At 43.2% G+C, this 23,911-nt stretch overlaps 1 protein-coding gene across 2 annotated transcripts in view; it reads right to left on the bottom strand.

Annotated features, from left to right (window-relative positions):
• SMAP1 (small ArfGAP 1) overlaps positions 1-16,126 on the bottom strand; it is a 103,119-nt gene extending 86,993 nt beyond the window's left edge. Inside the window, exon 1 of one of the 2 annotated variants that reach the window (XM_086744197.1) lies at positions 15,875-16,126. In XM_086744197.1, coding sequence (XP_086600323.1) covers positions 15,875-15,992 — 118 coding nt within the window. In that variant the 5' untranslated portion in view covers positions 15,993-16,126. The remainder of the gene's footprint in view (positions 1-15,874) is intronic. The other variant, XM_086744196.1, reaches the window with a different exon arrangement.
• Between the last annotated feature and the right edge of the window lie 7,785 nt (positions 16,127-23,911).

Genomic DNA, 23,911 nt, shown 5'->3' with positions numbered 1-23,911 from the left:
GATCCCCTAGCATGTGATTCTGTTGTATTTCTTAAAGACTCATTTAAGACCAAACACTTAACAGAATCTTTTTGCTGTATAAACATACTTTTGTAGTAACCATTTCAAACAGATCTCCATGAACACCCAAACACCATGGAAACTAGTGAATAAGAAGTGTGAAGGGGCATGTAGCATCACTTCTTTCAGAGGCTGTTTGCTATGGGCCACAGAACACCCTGAAAAGTGAATCAAGGCTTCACAATCTTTATTAAGGGTATTTATTATTAATGGTATATTAAGGGTATTAATGATATATTATTAATGGTATATTAAGGGTATTTATTATTAATGATAGTTACTTTTTACTTTGAATACACAAGAAAGCCTCAGTAGTTGTGGTGTGTTAACCTTGGCTGTCCACTACATGGTCATCAAGGAGGAGAAAATTAGATGAAAAAATTCATGGGTCAAGATAAAGGTAGTTTAATAAAGAAAAATCATAATAAAGAAGCAAAAGAAAAATATTCGTTCTCTGCTTCACATCAGCAAGCAATATCTAGCCACTTCCTGGGAAGCAGGGCTTCAGTACACATAACGGTTGCAGCAGAAGACAAACTCCTTAACAACGAATGTCCCCCCGACACATCCCCTCCTTTCTCTTGGCTTTTATTGCTGTGCACATCATAAGGTATGGAATACCACTTTGGTCAGTTCGGGCCAACTGTCCTGGCTCTGTCTCCTCCTAACCTTTTGCCCACCCCTAGCCTAGTAGCCTTTGAGGGAAGGTTGGAGAGAAGACAGCCTTGATACTGTGCCAGCACTGTTCAGCGACAGCCAAAACACTGGTGTGTTATCAACACTGTCCCAGCTACAAATACAAAGGACAGCACTATGAGGGCTGCCATGGCAAAAGTCAACTCCATCCCACCCAAACCCAATACAGCAGTTCAGTACATTTAAAGTTGAGAATCATAGAATCATAGAATGGTTAGGGTAGGAAGGGACCTTCAAAGGTCATCTAGTCCAACCCCCCTGCAAGGAGCAGGGACATCCCCCACTAGATCAGGTTGCTCAGAGCCTCATCCAGCCTGGCCTTGAACGTTTCCAGGGATGGGGCCTCCACCACCTCTCTGGGCAACCTGTTCCAGTGTTCTATAACCCGCATCCTAAAAAATTTTTTCCTAATTTCTAATCTAAATCTACCCCCCTCTATTTTAAAACCATTACCTCTCATCCTATTGCAACAGGCCCTACTAAACAGCCTATCCCCATCTTTCTTGTAGGCCCCCTTGAGGTACTGGAAGACCGCTATCAGGTCTCCCTGGAGCCTCCTCTTCTGCAGGCTGAACAGAATAACTCACCTAGGTGTCACTTGGCAATGAGAATAAAGACCAAAAAGCCCACGCTCAATGTGTTATTGGCGTGTCTCTTCAGTTTAACCGCTGCTTAGGAGGGGAGCTCAAAATGCATAAGCACATTTCTGCTGAAGATGTAAAGGGTGAACATTAAGCAGAAGTTTTCCCAGTTTGAAGAAAGGAATGTTTTTGCCATCATCTACGGATAACAGGCAACTGAACAAATATCCCATAGGTGCACATCCTAATAGGAAAAATCAGTCTCTATACTTAAAAGCATTGTTACTTATTGATACACTGGTTGTTTCTAGAAATTGTTGTGAATGACAAATTTAAACCCAAATGACTTGAGTGCACATTAGAAGGAGCTTTTTAAAATGATCACTCAGTCCCAGTTGCCACTCACTGTCATGTTTTGACTTCACCTGCAAGTTCAGCTGCATTCAAGAATAGCAGGTTCACACAAAGAATCACTTCTATCTTCTTTTGCAGAAATTCCTATAGGACTACTACGGCCTTTAATCCTAATGATGAAGTGTTGTACTATGAAGTTTTACCATTTTCACTCAAGCACTTCAGCAAAATTGCATTACTGATTCTTGTTCCCTGCTCCTTAAAAAGGAGGCAGTACACAAGAATAGTATGGCAATCAACAGCCAAACGTGGAATACCACTTTCCTCTTCTTATCCATGTAAGAGGGACAGCTCCCTACTCCTTGCCAATATATTCGTTTTCTTACACAAAATCAGAGCCAAGCATAGCTTTGAGAAACAGAACTGCTCTTTTACCAAATCACAGCTGCAAAGTTAGTTGCTTGGCAACACTACCTCTAAGTATCACACATCGCTGTCCACAGCCCCACTCCAACAGGGACTGAGCTACAGTCTCTACCTCTTGTTCCTCCATGGTCTAACGGAAGTAAATACCTTTCCTCAAGAGAGAGAGGGGGCAATTGACAGTCTAGGTTTACTGAGATAGGCAGTACATTGAGGTTTTCACTTCCCCCATAAAATTTGTCACCATCTCTGTGTGCTACAGAATTAGTGCTCTCCATATCCAATTCCGAGCCCAGAACACAAGAGCATCCAGCTCCTCTGGGCAGAGGAACACAGATCTACTCTTAAGTATTTTGGATATGCTGGAAACAAAGCAGGAAATCAGGTTCTCCAGACTGGGTGAAGTATCATAACGCCAAGCAGGAACTTCACAACCACATGTACTTAGACATATATGTTTCTCACTTACTGGAAAGCAACAAGTGATCAAGATAAGAGAGTGGAGGATAAACAAGGGTTAGCATTATACTACGTAATCAGAGTCTACCGTAAACAAAGCTGAATAGGAAACAGGTATCCATTCAAATCTAAGTCAAGTTTTCACAAAGAAAACAAAAGTTTTGTGTGAACCATAGACTATTTTGGGTTGGAAGGGACCTTTAAAAGGTCATCTAGTCCAATCCCCCTGCAAGGAGCAGGGACATCCCCCACTAGATCAGGTTGCTCAAAGCCTCATCCAGCCTGGCCTTGAATGTTTCCAGGGATGGGGCATCCACCACCTCTCTGGGCAACCTGTTCCAGTGTTCCACCACCCTCACTGTAAAAAATTTCTTCCTTATATCTCGTCTAAATCTACCCTCTTTTAGTTTAAAACCATTACCCCTCCTCCTATATCAACAGGCCCTACTAAAAGATTTCTCTCCATCTTTCTTATAAGCCCCCTTTAGGTACTGGAAGGCCACCATAAGGTCTTCTTGGAGCCTTCTCTTTGGGCTGAACAGCCCAAACTCTCCCAGCCTTTCCTCACAGGAAAGGTCCTCCAGCCCACTGATTATTTTCATGGCGGCCCTCTGAACTCACCACAACAGGTCCACTTCCTCCTCATGTTGGCAGGGCTCCAGAGCTGGATGCAGTACTGCCGGTGGGATCTCACCAGAGAGAAATAGAGGGGAAGAATCACCTCCCTCGACCTGCTGACCACGCTTCTCTTGATGCAGCCCAGGATGCGGTTGGCCTTCCAGGCCGCAAGCACACATTGCCTGCTCATGCTGAGCTTCTCATACACCATCACTCCCAACTCCTTCTCATCAGGGCTGCTCCAAATCCATTCTCCGCCCAGCCTGTAATTGTACTTGGGATTGTCCTGACCCACATGCAGGACCTTGCACTTGGCCTGGTTGAACTTCATGAGGTTTGCACGGGCCCACCTCTCCAGCCTGTCAAGGTCCCTCTGGATGGCATCCCCTCCTTCCAGTGTGTCAACCGCACTACACAGCTTGGTGTCATCAGTAAACTTGTTGAGGGTGCACTCTATCCCACTGTCCATGTCACTGACAAAGATATTAAACAGCACCAATCCCAATACCAACCCCTGAAGAACACCACTGGTCACCAGTCTCCACCTGGACACTGAGCCATTGACCACCACTCTCTGAGTGCAGCCATCCAGCCAATTCCTTATTCACTGAGTGGTCTGCCCCTCAAATCCATGTCTCTCCAATTTAGACGCAAGGATGTCATGCGAGATAGTGTCAAATGCTTTGTGTAGGTCCAGGTAGATGATATCAGTTGCTCGTCCCTTTTCTACCAACACTGTAACCCCATCACAAGCCACCAAATAGGTCAAGCACAATCTGCCCTTAGCGAAGCTGTGCTGGCTGTCACCAATCGTCTCCTTATTTTCCATGTCCCTTAGCACGGTTTCCAGAAGAATCTGCTCTGCGACCTTGCCAGGCACAGAGGTGAGACTGACTGGGCTGTAGTTCCCTGGATCTTCCTTGTTCTCATTTTTAAAAATAAGGGTTATGTTTCCTCTTTTCCAGTCAGTGGGAATCTCACTGGCCTCCCACAGCTTCTCAAATACAATGGACAGTGGCTTGGCAACTTCCTTCACCAGTTCCTTCGGGACCCATGGATACCTCTCATCAGGTCTCATGGACTCGTGCACCTTCAGGTTCCTTAGATGGTCCTCAACCTGCTCTTCTGCTACAGCGGGCTTTTTGTGAATTACTTTTTGTGATGCAATTAAAGAGAAAAATGTAAAAAGACTAGTATTTGTCAAGCTCTTAGCAGACATTAATCAGGTAAGAAGCCAGAATGGAAGGAGCACAGGAGTCTGTAGTAGTTTGTTTTGCCCCAGTCTTCCAGGGAACATAATTTGTAGTCATAATACAGAGCTCCAACCAGTAGTTTTAAGATACAGGGACATTTCTGACAGGAAGATTTCTTAGATTTCCAACACAAAATACTCCAATTCTAAGCAACTTTCTACCAGCACTAGAAGGCAGTTTATATTGTGAAGGTATTTTCCCTGCTAGATTTAAACAGCATTTCAGTCAAAAGATATCATGAACCTTTCTACACAGTCCCTCAACTCCCACTTGCTTTGAATGGCCAGATTTGGTCTTTTTACCTCTGGATGCACAACAAGATTTCTGTATCAGCCATTTCAAGAAAAGTCAAGACTCTACTACAGTCTGTATTTACTGCTGTTTAATCACTTTCCTTTCCCATAAAGGACCTCAACTTTAAACAAAGAATCTACTTGCTTGCACTGGAAAACTAAAACCTGACATACTACCTACAGTGGGACTCCATACCAGCTCATAAGTGATACAGCAGCTGAATTGGATCTGAAGTAGCTGAGATTAGAAGGAATCCCTGGAGATCTAGTCCAAATCCCCAGCTCAGAGCAAACTACAGCAAGTCGCTTAGAGCTGCTCCCAGTCAGGTTTTGAATATCTCCAGGGATGGAAACTCCACAGCCTCTCTGAGTAACCTGCTCCAATATTCAACTACGCCTAGAGTAAATGAGTTTATTCTTATGTTTCAGTGGAATTTCCAGTGTTTCAATTTCTGTTCATTGCTTCTTGGTCCCATTACTGGATACAACAGAAAAATCTGCTTCAGTCATCTTTGCCCCCTGTCACCAGGTATTTCTACACGTTGACAAGATCTCCCCAGTAGCCCTCTCTCCTCCAGGTTAAACAGTCCCAGCTCTCTCAGCCTCTCCTTGTATGTCAGACACACCAATTTCTTAATCTTATTGCCCCTTTGCTGGACTTGCTCTAGTCTGCCCATGTTTCTCCTATAATGTGGAGGCCAGAACTCGACCCAGCACTACACATGCTATCTCAGCAGTGCTAAGGAAAGGAGAAGGGCCACCTTTCACCCACTGATGATGCTCTTCCCGAAATTCAGTCCAAGATGTTGTTAGCCTCCTTTGTGGCAAGGGTGCATTACTGGGTCATGACTGATTTGTGATCCACAGGATGGCCAGCATCTCTTCTGCATCCCCTCCCCAGGGGTAAGAGCTTTGTACTTCCCTTTGTTGAACATCATGCAGTTCCTGTTGGCCCACTTCTACAGCTTGTCCATTTTTCTGCTCTAAGTAGCAGCACATCCATCTGGTTTATCAACCACTTTCCCAGTTTTGCATCACCTCAAGCTTGCTGAAGGTGTAATCTGTCCCATCACACAGCTCATTAATGAAGATGTTAAACAGTGCTGGCCTCAGTATCAGTCCCTGAAGTACATCAATAGTAACTGGCCTCCAGCTCAACTTTAAACTGCTGATCACAACTCTGAGCCTGAGCATTTCAGTCATTTTCCATCCACCTCACTGTCTCTTTATACAGACTATACTTGATCCAGGTTATCAATGAGGAAGTTACACGCTAGTTTTAAAAGCCTCACTAAAGACAAGGTAAAAAAATATCCATTGTTCTCCTCATCCACTAGTCATTCAGCTTGGATGTTGTAGAAGGTTATCAGGTTGGTCAGGCATGATATTCCCTTCATTAATCCACACTGACTATTTCCCATCACATTTTCCTTCGTGTTTTCAGGATTATTTGCTCTGTCACCTTCCCAGGGACCGAGGGAAAACTGACTGACCTGTGGTTCCCTAGGTGTTCCTTCTTGTACTTTTCAAAGACAGGAATAACATTTGCTTTCTTCCAGTCCTCAAGACCCTCTTCTAGTCATTGTGACCTTAGAGTGGCCTCAAAATGGCATTGGCCAGCTCTGTCTGCACTCAGGGGTTCATCCCATTGAAGCCCACAGAGCTGTGTACATTAGTTTCAGTAAGCACTCCCAAGCATGATCCTTCTCCAGTACTGAGAGTAAGCCTTCTTTGCCTAGAATTGCTGAACGCAAGACTTTTTCTAGTAAAGATGGTACAGAATGTCTCAGCCTTTTCCCCATCCCTCATGACCAGGTCCCCCACCCCACTGAGCAACAGGCTCACATTTTCTCCAGTCTTCTTTTTGCTGATGTTTATCTGTAAAAGCCCTTCTTGCTGTGATTCACATATTCCTTGTCAGATTCAACGTCACGTGGACATTGGCTTTCCTACCTAGACACATCCTTGCATGCTTGGACAGTGTCTCCATGTTCCCCCCAGGTCACCTGCCTCTGCTTCCACCTCTTACATGGTTCTTTTTTATGTCTGAGTTTTGTCAGGGGCTCCTTGCTCATTTAAAGAGGATCTCTGCTGCCTTTGTGCTATTTCCTACTTATGGAGATGTGCCACAGTAGAGCTTAAAGAAGTAGTCAGCCAGCTCTCCTGGACCTCTCTGTTCTCCAGAACCATTTCCCAAACGATTCTTCCAAGCAGATCCCTAAACAAACAAAGTCTTCTATTGTTAAGTTCATGGTTGTGATCCTACTCTTTGCTTTGTTCTCTCCTCTTCACATCTTGAACCCTTCCATCTCATGGTCACAGCAGTCAAGACTGCTCCTGTCTGCAGGACTGCACAACCTGTCCTCCCTTGTTCGTAACAAGCCCATCTAAGCATCTTCCTTCATACTCAACCACTTGTATTGAGACATGGTCATCAAGGCATGCCAGAAGCCTCCTAGATTACTTGTTCTCTGCTGTGCTGTCCCTCCAGCAAGTATTAGGGTGGCTTAAGTTCCCCATGAGCACCAAGGCCTGTGAACATTAGGCTTGGGTTGTCTGAGGAAAGCCTCATTACTAGCTCTTTCCTGATGAGGCTGAGGCAGACGTCCACATCACCACTAACAATGGTCTGCCCTCTAATCCTGACCCATAAGCTTTCAGCTGGCTCATTAGCCATCTCTAGGCAAAGCTGCATGCAGTCCCGCTGGTCTCACAGGAGATGGCAGCTCCCTCTTATCACTGTGCGAGGCTGTCCTTCCTAAAGCACCTGTATCTACCCATTGCAGTCCTCCAGTTTTGCAAGCTATCCTCCTCTGTGATGCCAATAAAATCGTAGCTCAGTCTTAACTCTTTTTTACTCTTCCATAATATCTGAAAACAATTTCTTGTTGACAGTACAGTGAAGATGGATTCAACTAGTCACAGGTTCAACGGCATTACTGTACAAGAATCTCAATGTGAGAATAAGTTATCACTAAATAACTTTACCTGTTCACAAGACAAAGTCATTAAGTCTTGAGGAATTTAATTGTGGCCACAAGAGAACAATACAAAGCATCTAAGTTCATAATGCAAAGCTGAATCATGCTCAAATGAACCTTAGTGAGCCAGTGGAGGACAATGTGACACCTGAGCAAAATTAACTCCTGACTACACCCTGAGTAATGGCTGATCACTGACTCTCTTAAATCCTATAGGAAACATGGACTAAAGAGGGAGCCACTCCTCCAGGAAGAGGTACCTCCCTAGCAGTCTACTTACCTAATTACTTCCACTGTGTTGTTGACAAGGACTTCCAAAGGCTGCAGCACAGTTGCTCCCTCTTTACAGCATTCAGACCAAAGAGGGCAGATTCACAAGACAGCATTAGTTTCAGTTCTACACAAGGATACTTATGAACAAAGATCAACGCTGGTATCAACAGCGTCCTGCAGTGGGATGTTTTCCATGTCACTAAGGAGTGGCAGAACTGCAGCTCAGGTACCATTAGAAAATGCACCAGTAGCCCCTGACCAGAAGAACCAGAAAACAAGAGGCAAAAAACACAGACTCATCAATGTTAATCACCACTTTTCTGGAACTGTCCCACCTTTACGGTCCACACAAAAGGAACAGCTTAGATAGTCAAGGCCCACGCTTCTGAACATAGGGCAGCAAACTAAGGACACATGGATTTTGGCATCTGTATAATCCACCTCAGAGAATCTAAAAAGTTACAACATAATGAAAAAAAAAAAAATCCAAGTGCCACAAATATTTTTATTCATAGTCACAGAAAAATTTAGGCTGAAAGGGACTTCCAGAGGTCACCTAGCCCAGCCTCCTGTCAAAGCAATCCTAACTTCAAAGTTACACCATGCCACTTTGAGTCTCATCCAACCAAGTTCAGTTAAGTCCTGAAGAATGGAGACTGCACCCACAAGTACCATTTTAAGGGCTTCGATAAAAAAAAAAAAAAGTCTTCAGGCTGTGCACACAATTACAACAGCAGGAACCTGTATTTGCAGACCACTCTGTTCTATTACAAGCTAAACAGATTTCCCATGACTTATATAGAACATTTTTCTGCACTGTAAAAGTCAGGACATGGAAAAAAATGCCTGCCTTATAGGCAGAAAACACACCACTAGAATCACCCAATACTGCAACACCCTGCCCACTTACAAGTTTTAAGCTAAAACTGCCATGCTCCTCTTCTCCCAGCAAAAGAGGTGTCTTTTGAAGAGCTCTTTACTCAGGCGAGCAGCAATTAATTGCAGCTCTCAGGGCCCCAACAGCAACTAAGTCCTAACAATGTTTCAGTCTCATGCAAACAGTGTCAGCAACAGGTAAAAGTGTATACAACAAAAACAGAGCATTGGAGTAGTTTTCCTCAGCAGCAGAGAATCAGGAAAAAAAACTGGTGATGTAGTGTCAAGAGAGACTGAAGGGAGTTTCTAGTCCCTTAAGATCTTTGAAGGTGCTACCTTTCACAAATGGGCCAGAAAAATAACAGCGTAAGTACCAGATGATCAGTAGGACTTCTAGCAATACAGTTCCTTACTATTATTAGAGGTCAAGATATATCATTCCAGTTGCTAAGCTTAAGCAAGATCCACCCTGGATGAAAGCAGTTTGCCTTCATTATTCCTTGTGGAAGGATACCACAAAGCCCCACTAGACAGCTAGAAGTGTACAGCTGTTATACCTGTCCATTCATATTCTAGTCTGTTAGGCTCGTGTGATCTTTACCAATCCAATCTCACAGGAGCAATCCCAACCTTGCAACAGAATCACAGAGCAGTACTAGCAATTTCTTGATCCAAGTAACCTGAAATCACATCAGATATTTGCAACTACAGTCACTGGTACAAGATATCCTTAGAGCAATAACCATGTAGTGGTTGGTTACTGCTCTGTGTTTGAACTTCAGTTTAGGGCTAGGAGTTGCACTTGAAGTGACCTGAAGGTCAGGTGGAACTGACCTTCAACATAACCCAACTCTGTTCCGTTTCCCCTGCCATCCTGCTTCAGCAGTTTCTCCACCTCAGAAGGAAGACAGGGAAGGTCTTCACCAGAGGAGGTATAGCAGCCAGTGCTTTGCCCTAGAGCAAGCCAGTACCATTGATGAGCTGACCCACAGCATTCTTACACTGACAGGCAAGGGCAAACGCTAAAGCCTTGCACAGGCTGGAGGTAGTGGGCTACAAGAGTTATCCATTTGCTTTAGGTTAATTCCCAAGGAAGAAGTACACTATTTATTAAATGACATAGGCAGGATTAACAGTGAAGACAAGCCATCAAAACAAGTAAACAGCAAAAGCAGCTTCACAAGAAGTGAGGTTCACACACATTTAAGTCAGTCTCCCTGCCACAGAAGAGATCTCATGCAAGACTTGATTGCCTACAAAAAAAAAAAAGAAAAAAAAAGTCTTAACAGCTATAAACACATCTTAAATATTCCAGATTTATTTTGATAGCTAATTTCCCATTTTGATTTAAACGAGACTTTTTTCTTCCTCCACTGCTAAGAGATTTTGAGTTTGAGATTGGAAAATTGTTAGGGAAGTTAAAAAGTTAGATTTACTTAAAACCAAAATTGTAACAACTCGTTCTGGCTACACAAGTTTCAGTGCGGTAATCTTTACTGTTCAGTCTCTCTCCACACTCTTAAGAGCACCTGCCTGCTACTCTTCAGATACAAAAGACCTAAAAGTCTTCAGTCATGTACAGATATCCAAGTATTGTATAGTACAACTATAAATACTGATTATATTATTAATGAAAATGCTTTTCAAAGTAAACAAATTTCGACCTGGCTGAACAGGCAACAGTGTCAATGTGACACTGGTAATAGATCATTTAACCAGGCTTCAAGTACTATCAAGCACAAAGTAAGTAAACATTAAAAAAAACCAAAACCCCCAAAAAACAGAACACTTCCTCTGATACAGAAATTTATTCAACTTTTCTGAAGGCCTGAGACATCTGCAATTGTCTATACAGAGGTCTGCAAGCTTCCAATTCTATTATTTTAACTTCATTACAGTTAAAAAAAAATTCTAAAGCAGTTGACAACTCCGGTAATTGCCTTCTTGACAGAGATGGATTTACAAGCAGACTTTAGTAGTCAATTCATTTGTACTAAAGCCAACATCCAAATGCAAGCACAACAAACAGAACAGGTATGTTAGAGAAGATTCACACTTGTTTCAAACATTTCTCTTTTGTTCAACACTGTTAGGAACAGTAATCAGAGTCTTATGGTCCACATTTGCAGTCACACTAGATGAAGATTGATTGCCTTCGGTTTACTTTACGGGCCTACTTATGGCCAGTCCTTCGATACCGCTGAATATCTTGTCCCCTTCTAAGAAAAAGCATCTCCTTTTGTGCTTCATCACACTCTTCAGCTTCCAAGTACCCAATTCAGTATCGTTTAATATCGTGCCCAAATAATACCAGTCTTGCCGCCAAGCAGTAACACCAGCCTAGGAGATTTCTAGCATGTTATAACTAGTTACTAAGTACACAGAAAATACCAAATTATAGCCCCTATAGTTAAAGGGTTGCTGACTGAAGTTAACAGCTTTTTATTTTGGCTCCATTTGACAGATCTCTAAGAGCTATTATTGCTTAAGAGATTCAAACATCACCATTAGAACAATAATAAAAATGCATTTAGTCTCCCTCTACAGTGAAAAGGAGAAAAAAAAAAAAAAGAGTCACGTACTTTATAACAGCTTTCAGCATAGTCTACACACAAGACAGATGGAGAGATGTATAGCTATTTCTTCTAGATCCTTCCAATTCCTGCTAGCTTTACCTAGTTACACACAGAAAAGGAGCACAAAGGAATTTAAGTTGCTTATCTTTTTCAAAAATTCAGGATGACTTAAGTTACTGCCAACATGCCTTACTATTTCCTACAAATATCAGAAACAGTAGTAAAAATACTTCCTAGCAGCGTAACACTAGGAAGACATCTACTGCCTTATGTAGCTGGCTGTTCAGACAGGGATGTAAAGAACAGTCAGTACCCAGACAAGCACTGCCTTGTCAAATGCCATCCCAGCTTCCTCACTCTTCCAAAAATCTCAGTGATTGCAGAGACAGTTCCAGAACCTTTGATCTTCAGGCTTCTTCCCCTCAGAGGTGTCATCTAGTCTTTCCAGCAACTGTAAGAATTACAGTTTGAAGATGACATATGGCAACTACAGTATGGCCCCACAGCAGGTAGTTTCCAACATATTTTCGCAGTGACAGTCAGATTCATAGTAGCTATTTCAACAGTTAAAAGACAAATACAGAATAAAAAGCACTTCCAGAAACTGCTGCCAGAGTCAGCAATCCTAATTATTGCTTAATGCTTACTCTGGCAGATGTGTCCTCAGCTGTATTCTCCACCTTCCAAAAGACTTGTAGAATAAAGCTGCCTAATGTATCTGTATACCTTGTACTTGGAAAAGTAGGCCAAAAAAAACCAGAAGATGGGTTTGTTCTTGATACAAAACCACTATTAACGGTAGCAAGATTATTTTGAGGAAGACCAAAAGGTAGCTTTTTTTAATTCTTATACAGAACAAGCGTGCAATAATACTGGAAAGGTACATGTTTGAAGCTCCCCCACAAGCAATGTAGATGATGGTCATATACTGAGAGCAAGGAGAGCTAATTCAGTAATTTAGGAGTGAATCAGCAGTAAGGACAGCAGCAAGTTCTGATGATCTTTTTCATGCAAGAAATAAAAACCAGCAGAGAAGCCTTAATGATATGAAGGACAAGTTTAACAGTGGGATTACGGTAGAGACAATCAAAGCAACGAGTGACAAAATGTAAACAGGATCACATTAATTTTTTTAGGGTCAAAAGGATATTTATAAGATTTTTAATTATATCTAGCTGCCCAAGAATTCTCAGAGCCTCAAAGAATAGCAGTTAAATTAGAGACACAAGTACAGTCTGCAAGATCTCAACATCCGCTGAACAGAAGCCGAGGGTAAATATAATACCTAAGGTTTAAGAGAGACTGTAACATCTACAGTGAGAGGAAGGAATTAGTGATGACAGCTTCTTAGCTTCAGTTAGGAATGCATGCTGAATTGCCAGCTGTCTGAATGATCATACTGAAAATAATGGTTTTAAGTATTGCCAGAATAAGACCCAAGAAACAACTGCAACTCAGTTAACACAACCAGAGTCAATTACAAAGATAATGTTACCCAACAATCAATTCAACAGGAAGAAACCAAAAAATAGAACTCAGGGGATCCTACTGAACAACAGAAAGGAGGACAACAGACAAAGGAGCAAATCTCCCACAAAAGAAGAAAGTGACAGAAACGAAAGTGGACATTATTGCAAAGGAAAAAGAATCAATTACATAAAGGAAAAACATACATTCTGAACTAGGACTGACACCAGAGGAGTCCTAAATATTTTGTCATGAACAGTTTCATGTTCATGTCTGCAAGAACCCAGGATGAAGAATATCTCTAGTGGAACTGGCAACAGGGAACTCCAGACTGTGATGACAAACAAGTTCAGAGATGAAGGAGACTGTCAGTTTGGGGAAAGCCACGCAGACAGCTCACAAACTCTGGTCAGATAACAGACCCATGCTAAAAATTGCTTCCTCAGACATCACTGCATACCAGGACTAGCAAAAACTACAACTTTGCCAGACACCAGCAAGTCATTAGCACTCAACCGCCACGGATTAAGCGTGAAACATATTAGGAAAAATCAGCTGGCTGCAACTGAAAGAAATATCTTTCATTTTCCCCTCTTCTTCCAGTCAACAAGAAGTTTCAACAGACTGATACAACAAGGAAGAGTTCAACATGTATTATGCGCTCACGGAAAGCTTGATTTTCAACTAGAGAAATGATCATGTTTTTTCTTCTGAGCCATGTCTTCTGGAAGTATACAGAAATGTAGACTTCAGGGTATAGTGTAGGCATCTCAACATTGTTCACACAACTCTTCTTCCTAGAAGAAAACTTCTTAAACTTAAAGAAAACTACACAGAGCATCCATGTATGACCATCTCTCAGTCAAGTGCCTGTCGAACAGCTGAAACTAAAAATAAGTTTATCATTCCAGGGTCTCCCCTCCAACTATAAGAAAACCATACACTTAACTACAGGAGTACAAGCAAAGGCAGATGGCACGACAAAGCTAATAAAGGACAAGATTTAAAATAAGAATTGCCAGAACAGCATGAGGCATGTGTAAATTAAACTTGAAGGGAGAAAAAGAATAAAAAACATCAATTCCCTCCATATTGTAAGCTCACACTACACCACAGAGTATTCTCATGTCAGCTTTCCTGGGGGGCAGGGTGAAAGCAAGCCATGCCTTTAGCATACAGAAAGACAGGAAGGGAGGAGTGGAGCTGGGCAAAAGAAAACAGAGAAGCCTTCAGAAGTACAGTCAGATTTTAGTAAGGTAGCAAAGTAAAATATTTTACTAGAAAGATGGAATTTGAATTACAGGTACTAGCAGAAGACAGCCTGGTCAAGAGATCTGTAGGTGCTCCAGAAGCTGAACAGAAAAACCTCAAACCTTGAACTTATGAAAGAAAGCTCTTTACGACACAAGTATGAAAGCATCAAAGAAAAGAACAGTGGATAAAGATACTCAATAACACAAACATAAGAAGGACCAAGCTGAAAACATCAGTACTGCTGAACTGAAGCAGCAAAAGATACCACACACCAAGGACTACAGAGACTTACAAATGATACTCTGACCAGGTGATGACTAGAAAGAGGAAACTTTAGTCAGAGAATTCTCGATTGATCTTGAGCAACCCAGGTCTAAGGCCTACGCTATGGAACAACATTCATATAGAATTGCATTAGCAAGCGACTCAGAGCAGTGTTCAACATGGAAATATCAAGTGTCAATAATACACAGAACATACAAGCATGATTCTTCCAGAAAACCACTGGTAACCACAAGTCTGGAGGCAAGAATAGCTGTGTCAGAAAATTACTAAAAAGAGTTACTTGCAAAATAGTAAAGATTATTATCTTTGGTGTAACCCATCTTATATACTTCTTAGTGTCATATACTAGGAAAATAAAGTCTTATTTCTGTGTTTCTGACGTATCAAACAGCAGCATCATGCAAGAAACTGTGAAAAAAGTAGCACGTGTGGACTGGAAAAGGAAATTACAAACATAGTGCCATTTCTGGTTGCTCAAAGTACTTCACCTCCAGTTGAGGTGCACAAGGAATGAACAAGGCACTTCTGGAGCGGATCATACACTGCAAACACCTGGTTGTTATTCAGCAAGTATTATACTTAAAACAACTTACTCTGCAATCATCTTATTTAGGGTAACACCTTAATGAAGCGGCTCTAGATGAAAGAGGGATGTATGTTTTTCCATTTCAGAGCCACAGAACCCAAGGTAAATACAAATGCAACTATAGATCTACTTTCGTATGGAATAAAACTGTTAGACTGAAGAGAGGTAAGATGTGACAGCAATACAGTCTCTAAAATTTCATTCATCACCAGAGCTGGATCTGTGGCACATTTAACTGGACACACACATCCAGAATTAAAGCCCCTGGCACTCACATGACTGAGTCAACGCTGAAGCTCATTGTTCTGGACACTCAACATCAACTCATCCGGCACTTGGCCCCAAGCATCGGCCGGTGACTTCCCGAGGGCCGGTGCCCACCGGCACAGCACCGCAGGGAGAGGACGCGGCGGTGAAACTTCAGGGAAGGGCTGGGCCGGCCATTGCATAAAGCCTCAGCTGGGGGGGTCCTGCCTTTAGGATAACGCAGCTACAGCTCAGCCGGATGGAGAAGCGGAAACCGGTTCACTACGAAATTAAGGGACATCTGCCTTCCATCGCCGCTCTCCCCAAGCCGCACAGACCCCCGCTGCCGCCCCTCCGGGCCCCGTTTCGGGAGCGGGCCGGTCGCCACCGCCCCTGCGGACGTGGAGCGGGGCGGGGTGGCGGGGCGGCGCCGCTCCCCGGGCCTCCCTACCGAGCCGCCGGCCCCGAGCGGGGACGCGGCCGAGGCAGCCGCGGGCGGGCACAGCCAAGGGCCCGCCGGCCGAGCCTCACCTGTGCCGGGCCGGCCCGGTTCGGTCTGGCCGCCCGCCGCCCCCGCGCCCTCCCCGCCGTACCCTTGGCCTCGCAGTCCGCGCAGTACTTGTTGTCCTCCTCCCGCAGAAGCTTGGCCAGGATGGCCTGGTGCTGCTCGTTCTGCTTCTGCGCCTTCTCCCGGCAGGAGCGGGTGGCCATGGCGGCGGCTCGGCTGGACTGGACTGGACTGAACTGGGATGAACTGGGCGCCGCTCAGGACGCGGCGCGCTCCGGCCCTGGTGCGGCCACGGGAACCGGCTGCCGAGAGCAGCGACTTCCTCAACCGGAACTACTTACGGCCGCAGACGCCTCCGCCTAGCGCTCGCGCGCTCCCTCGTTCCCCCCACCCCGCCTCCGCGCGCGCACACACACATTCCCACCCCGGACACGGCAGCCCCGCGCCGGCGGTGAAAAAATAGTCCTCCGGATCCTAATGCCGCGCCCGACACGTCGCCCTGCCTTACGGCGCTCGCCGAATAGAGACGGCGCAGGCGGTCCGCCCCGCTCCCGCCCAGCCTGGGCTTTGGAAGGGCACAGAGGGCGGGATAGGGATCAGTTCGCTAGCGGAGCTGGTATCCATCCGCCGGCGGCTGACTCCGCCCCGCAGGTAGCGCCGCCGCACCTGTGCGGGAGGGGCGGGGCAGGGAGGGCTGGGCTGTCCGTCAGGGCCGCCCCGCCCCGCGGCTGGGCAGCTCTGTGGCGCGGCCCGAAGGCTCCGTGTCCGGAATCAGGAGCAACGGGGGCTTTCCCTGCTGAGACAGCCCCGTTGTTCCTGCCCTTGTGCCGCGGTTCGGGCTTCGGGGCCCTCCTCATAGCCCCGGGGCTCGCTGAAGGCCGGTGCTGCCGCCCTCAGGCCCTGCTGGCCTCAAACCCGCCCGTGTTCCCCTCGCCCCACTGGGGAACCCCCGAACATGGCAGAGGTAGCGCACCTGCCCTCGGTGTGGTCGGCCTAGGCCTAGGCTCGGCGCTTCGTCTGTGGTGAGGTGGATCTGCGCCTCCAGCTGTGTGAAGCCATTGTTTTACCCTTGGACTACGCAGTGTCCGGTAGCCTGCGCCTCTCCGGGCGGTACATTTACCACGGGTGCTAAATACCCAAAAACGCAGGCAAGTGACCTGCTGGTGTCGGTGGTACTGGGTAGCCCTGTGCTCAGGGCAGGCATCTCTTTCTCTAGGCCAGTGCTGGGGGAAAAAAGCTGTTACAGCCTCATGATTGAATGGGCTCTGCCATAGCATTAATTTGAGCTCTGAACTCTCTCCAAGGGTAGGTGTTTCTGATCTGGTTGGAGATGTCCCTGCTCCTTGCAGGGGGGTTGGACTAGATGACCTTTAAAGGTCCCTTCCAACCCTAACCATTCTATGATTCTATGATTACAGGCAACAGAGTCTTTACAGTGAGGACACTGGTGCTTCCTCACTCCCACTGAGATGGCGGGAGGCTCTAAGGAAAGACAAAACATCTGCAGAAGGCGTAGCCCAGGCTGAATTTCTGTGGCCAAGGTTGTGCGCCTGTAGTCTTTCCCTCTCTTAAGTACTATGTCTCTAGTCACCCCTTTCTCCATTTTGTGTTAGGTCCCTTTGCTGAGTATTCTGTTGAGTCTGTTCACCAGTAAATCCTTTTTGTCAGCTCAGTTCTCGCTTGCTTTATTTTTTCCCCTTTAATCCAACTCTTCTGGAAAGAGCTGAAGCCTATATATAGCCTATAAAATACTTAAGTGAGGCAGATGGAAATTCAGGTCTTTTCTCTCTCAGCCATTAAATTACTGAATCATTCTCTGAATCCTTCTTTTTCTCAGATCCAATGGTGAACTAATTATCCCCCAAATTTGGAAGAGTTACAGCGGAAAGAACTGAGAATACAGCACATCAAGTTAATTGGTAGTTAAGCTAGCACCTAACATGGGAGAATGTTTTTAGATCTCCTTCAAATAAAGTAGGGAGTTAAGGTCTGCCCATAGGCTGGGAGAGCATCCTGGCCTGTGAGTTATTGGCTATGAGTTGCAAAATGAGGACATGGTATTGATGCACAATTCCAAGAGATGGTTTAGCATCCTACTTGGAGGCAGGCATTAAGGCTTAAAACTAAAAATACAGAATGGCACAACAAAGTTGAGCTCCAACTGCCTTATTGAAGTGCCTACATCCAAAGACTTACTGCACCAGAAGGAGTGTGAAGCAAACATTAATGTGGCCTGATAACAGCCGTATTTGGCCAGGGACTCAGTTATTGGGTCCAATAGTCCTGGCTGCTTAAACAGGACTGACTTCTTCTAGCTGACTACTTTAGCTACAAACATACAAACCCTTTTCTAGCCCAAAGTGTTTTTAATTATTGGATCTCCTGTAGAGAAGAACAGCTTCAGCTAGAAGGGCAGCGAATACTTCTACTCCTCGCCATCATCCCAGGGCTCTGAGGAACAGAATGCTTTTCAGAAAGGCAAGAGCTGCGGGTAGAAATTCCCTGAGAGATAAAGGGAGATGAGCTCATATGTTAGGTAAGCAGCAGCACTGCCATTTTAGAAGAAAATAGTAGTTGCTTTTGTATGTTGTGACATACTTGACCTGTAAATTACATGTAGTCTGAAGCTCTCTACCATATTGCCAGAAGGTATCAAATAGCTTTGAGCAATTGGTTTAATCTGCACCAGTTTCTCTGATTCTAAAGTGAATACAGAGATACTTACCATGAAAAGTGGATATTGATCCAATTCCTGTGCTTGAAAAAACTTACACAAGTGCAGAGTAAGTGTATTTTTTTGGTGTGTGCTTCAGCCCTTAGTGCCTTAAAAGTAGATGTCCTGATTGCATATTTCCTGCGTCTAACTCGCATGCTTGGGGGATTGATGTGGGAGATCATCTTCTTGCTGTCAGGCATGAAGATGCGCTTCTTGTGTGCAGCTCTGAAAATTATCCTTTCCTTCAAAGTACTTATCTGTGCTTCTGTACAGTAGTAGAAATAGAAAATCACCTTCTTCACTATTGGGCTAAGATGAATAGGTTATTAATATTTTAATAGATAGTGCTTTGAAAACAGCTTGCTGTAAATGCATTATTACATATTTCCCTGAGAGCTCAAATGAATCTAAGGAAGACAAAAATGTATCCCTTCTGTGTCTTTAGTCCTTCTTCTAGATCCTAAAGAGAAGCAAAGTGTTGTAGATGTGAAGTTATTGCCTGAAGCATTTTTCAGAGGAGAAAAAAAAAAGGGAAGAAAAGATGTCTTTCAGGATACAGTATGATTTATAGAATGAGTTAACGTCTGCCCACACCATGCCGCGAAATACAGTGCAGAGAGGCCAGAGATGTTCCCACCTAAGGCTCCTTCAGAAGGAGAAGATACAGGGTTGTCGTGCTGCACCTGTCAGCTTGGTGCCCTTTGCTTCACCTTTCATTAAGCCCTGCAGAGCACAGCCTATACAACCCAGTTTTGGAATTGTTTTAAGTACATACTCGTGTGTTTCAAGACCTGTATCTTCAGAATCAAGTGGCTAACTGAGTTTTCCATAAAGTAATTTAAATACTGGAGTTCTGCAGTTTCCAGCGCTAAAAATTGTGTTGTGTTCAGTAAAAGCACAGACTTACCCAACATGAGAAAGACCTCTCCCTAGCTGTGACTACTTGTCATTCTGTAGGCTATTGCGCTGTTTTGCAGGGATACTGACAGATAACTTGTGATGTTTGTGTTGTCTTACAATCTGATAGCTGAAATTCACTGAATATAATCTTCCTGGCTGAATTTCACCTATCTTATTCAGATAAGAATAAACCAGCTTTAAATAGTATTTGCTAATCAGGACAGTATTAGCATAAATTTGAATTAATGGCAGAGAATGTATCAGGTGCAAAGTTATTAAGTGGATTGCAACCAGGTGTTAAAATAGCTGGTTTTTTTTTTTCTAATGCCTCATCCTTAAATATCAAAGTCCAGAAATAAACAGGGTTCCAGTTAGAGCTGTTGAGTTTGAGAATTTCTGATTCATAAGAAACTGTGGTGCTTCAGATGTTTTCATGCTCTTAAGAAAAATAAAATTATATTTATTTTTATCTCTCTCTCTATATATATATAATTTTCTGGGAAATGGACATTTCAATAATGTTTCTGAAACTCAACTCTTCGAAGTTGGTTCCCCAGGCTGCGGAGTCTGGGCAGCCCAGGGGGTCAGATAATGTGGTACTTGCAGTCCTTGGCTGGCAGAGAACGGCAGAACCTGAAAAGTTAACCTTAACCACTGTGTTCCAGCAAACATTTGAGACGGAATTTCTATCACAGACTTCAGAAAATCTTGGGCTATGAGCCAGTCATCCTGTCGACTCTTGAGAGCCAGAGGAGAGAAACAGACATTCCTGAAAGTGGTTTGTCTCATTCTCAGGTGTCTGAGGTGGGTGAGCTGAATTACCATCTGGAAGGGCTCGCCTTAGAGGGAGGTGAATCACCTTCTGGATCGTTGGCCTCTCCTCATTGATTATAAAGGGTAGAAAGGGTGACCATCTTGTATCTGAGTGTACAAAAGCTAGACATTTAAGAAATTAATTCTCACCGTTGTTTTTAATTAATGAGAATTTTTCAGCAATGTACTTTGTGTAGAAAAATTCCTGCCCAGCTCTAGTTCTGATATCTTCAATGAAATAAAAAGAGAGGAAGCCGTGGTAACTTCACATTACATTAAACAACATCTGTACCAGGGAATCTACAACTATACCAAGGGTTTCCTCAAATTTTTTCTTCTTTGCTTGAAAAGAAAAATACAGCCACACAAACAAATTCAATGAAGTGATAAAAAATACAGTATTTTTAACAAAAAAAATTCAACAAGCCCCAGCCTTTGAAAACCAGAAAGTTTATTAGAGTTAGTTTTCAAAGCTTAATGTTAGTTCTGCTTTGATAAACCTTTTTTAATGTTAATACACAAACTATATGTATATTTGACTATAATACTGGCATTAATTTATGCTTTACAAAACTTAAGCTATGCAAGACAGAATGTATTCATACTATAAAAAGAATCCTCATGCGGTACAAAAGTTTTTAGGGACACGACTGTCTAAACCACAGCTGAAAATACTTTGTGCATGGGAGTAACAAGATTGTATCTCATCATCCCCAAAATGAGTTTTAAATGGCGGCCTTGTAGGGTCACTGCGATTGGAAGTCTGATTGATAACCGTTGTGAGCTTGCCCCAGGAGTGGCATGAGTCACGGATTCTCACACTTGGAGCAGTTACTGCCTGGCCTGTGAAGCAAACAGTTACAGTGTCACTCCTGAGACGGTTAAAAAGTATAAAAGGTGAGGCTGCATTTTGAATCACTTCTAGTTTCTGTACGTCAACTTGACTGGAGAGATGAGGTATTACAGGTAGCAAATTTCTCTTCTAGTTTCTTGGTTCTTCCTTTACTTCTATGCAGAGACTGCGTACCTGGTATTAGAAGAATTATTGACATTATGACATCCCAGATAAAGCAATCTAATTTCTATAGGTGCTGAGCATTTGAAATACACTGAAATCAAAAGATTGTGGTCTGTTTGCACTTCTGAAAATTAAGACAGAAAATCTTAAAACTAGACAGGGATCTCCACCTTTTAGGAAGTGGCATGATCTAGTGACATCCCAGCACATGATGACACTTCACCAGCAATCTTGTTTTGTTGAGAGTTACTAATAAATCTGCATTGTAATTGTAAATACAAATGAGTACCTGGGAGGAAACTATGAATTATACAGATGGATGCAAATTACTAAATACATTTCAATGAGCTTTGCTGTCAGTCATAATTCTGTAAGCCCAGGAGAAAAAAAAAAAAAAAAACCCACACTGTACAGCTAATATACATATATACAACTAGGTTTTAAACTACTGTATGTATTTGGCCGCTATATTCTAGTGTGGTTTATAGTGTAGAATAGCATAGCTGTAGAATATAAGGAAATGGAAGCTCCATGGGGTTCCGATGAAAGCATGGAAGAGATCTTAAAAATTAAATGCTTTGCACTTTCCAAGCTCATGGAAATAATTTTCAGCTATTTAAGGCTATGTGTATGTTTCAGCCTGAATCTTTTCATTTCAATTTATCTCATTGTAAGATTGGGCTTTTTGAACGGAGAGACTGTTAGATGGAACTCTGTGAGTCACGTATTTGGCTCACTCAGGCTTTGAGGAAAGAATATCAGCCTTAGGTATCAGTAGTCCTTGATATCTAGCCAAGAAGAGGAGCAATAATCAGATGTGAAACCAATTGCAAAATCATAAATTTGAAAGATTAGGGAGAAATATGAAAAGAAAATATAAAGTGGGACAGCTGAGCTCCATTGTTATTACTGTTTCATGTGCTACTGTGCAAACTAGTCTTTGAAGCTTAAAAATGTTTTGTGGACTGGGTAAAATGATGGAACAGACACTAAAGCTAGGACAGTTTTTTATTTTGGCTTCACGTGGATCAGATCTTAATTTTAGCTCTTTAACAGTAGGAACTGTGGTTCATGTAGCCCATTTTTTCACCCCAGTGAAATCATGAACTTGCAGAGAGTGCAGGTTGAAGACTAGCTGATGAACTGCAAGCTTCAGGCTGTTGCAGACAAAAGAGAATCTATATATACATAGCTTTTGAGACATTTTTTCCTCTGTAACAGTATGTTTTTCCTTCTCTTTTCTGTTGTACTGTTTAAATACTAGTGTAAACAAATCAGTGTGTCTCTTTTCAATGCCCCTTGTGATTAGGAGCAATTAATAATTGCATGTTAGATCTTACCTGTTCAAAAGTCCTGCTAATGCTACCTATTTTTGTCTTAGTAGAATCTTCCTCGGAGAAGTGGAAATGTTCAGGAGAAATGTTTTAAATACTTTCATTTTAATTTTTGCTCTTTCAAGATAATTTCATACTGGAGGAGACTGAGGGAGTGGGGTCATAGCAAATCATACTGGTTTCTGAGTTTCTCTGAAGTCCAGAGATGCTGAAGAAGGATCGTTTCTACTTCAAAAGCTGGATATTTTTAGAGAGCAGTGAGTCTTCTATCAATAAAAAAATGTCCATAGCACTCACAAGCTGAGCTCCTATCTGCAGGAAAACGTTTCTCCTCAGCCACTGAATACTCAAGAAACGAGAAAAGTGATTTGCTAAAAAAAAGAAAAAAAATAAAATCTCTTCCTTCAGCCCTTCTGTGATAGATCGCATGAGGAAAAACATCCTTGGATGTGTTCACAGGGTAGTGGCTACATCTGCAGCTAAAAAAAATCTTCTGGGTGGCTGCCTCTCAAAGGATGAAGTCAGTGATAGTTGCTGTGATGTTTTCCTTGTTTTGTGTACAAAACTTGCAGCTACACTGCATGGGAAGTGTGATGTTAGGAGACGATGAGCTCTGACTCCAAGAATTTGCAGCTCTTGAACAGCTGCATGACCCTACGCAGTGTGTGCAAGAGAATGGGATCTCTCTGGACAGGCATCCGACTGCCTGGGATTCCCTCCAGCTTGCTAGCTTGCTTCAGTGTTTTATTGCCTCGCTTTAGGCTGACTGTGGAATTCCCTCCAGATCAGATCAGATCAGGTTTTCACAGAATATGAAGTGGAAACCCCCTTGTGACTGCATTGCTTTTCAACAAGAGTTTTTCTCTCCGTACAGAATCTGTGTTGGTCCTTTGCCCCTCAGCTGTTTCCTTTCCCTGTTGTGCTGCATGGCACTGGTTACTCCTTACCTGGTGTGTTTGTCTTTATTGACATGGGCCCCGACAGATACGTCATGTAATAAAAAAGAAAAATTAACATGGCAATGCCTGTGCTTTTATTACTATAGCATCTTTGACATCAACGTCCTGCTCAAAATACTAGTACAGTAAAGCAACAGAGATTTTCTAAAACGAGTATTATTTTGATTGTTTAAAAATAGACTTCCATCTCAAGAAAGTATATTAAATTTTCTCTTTTATGGCTTAATGATTTGCTGTTATGACAGACTTAATCAATCTGATGAGTCCATGTCCAACGTTCTGGCAAATATAATCAGCCCTGGAGTGTTTTCTTACTCCCCAAAGGCACATTGTTTCTGTGTTTATTTCATTCTGATATTTTATCTGAAAACCATATTTCTTT

The sequence above is a fragment of the Chlamydotis macqueenii genome, chromosome 3, assembly GCF_036417535.1.
Source record: "Chlamydotis macqueenii isolate bChlMac1 chromosome 3, bChlMac1.mat, whole genome shotgun sequence".
Classification (NCBI taxonomy): domain Eukaryota; kingdom Metazoa; phylum Chordata; class Aves; order Otidiformes; family Otididae; genus Chlamydotis; species Chlamydotis macqueenii.
The sequence above is the reverse complement of the archived record's forward strand: the minus strand, read 5'-3'. Positions and strand labels throughout refer to the sequence as shown.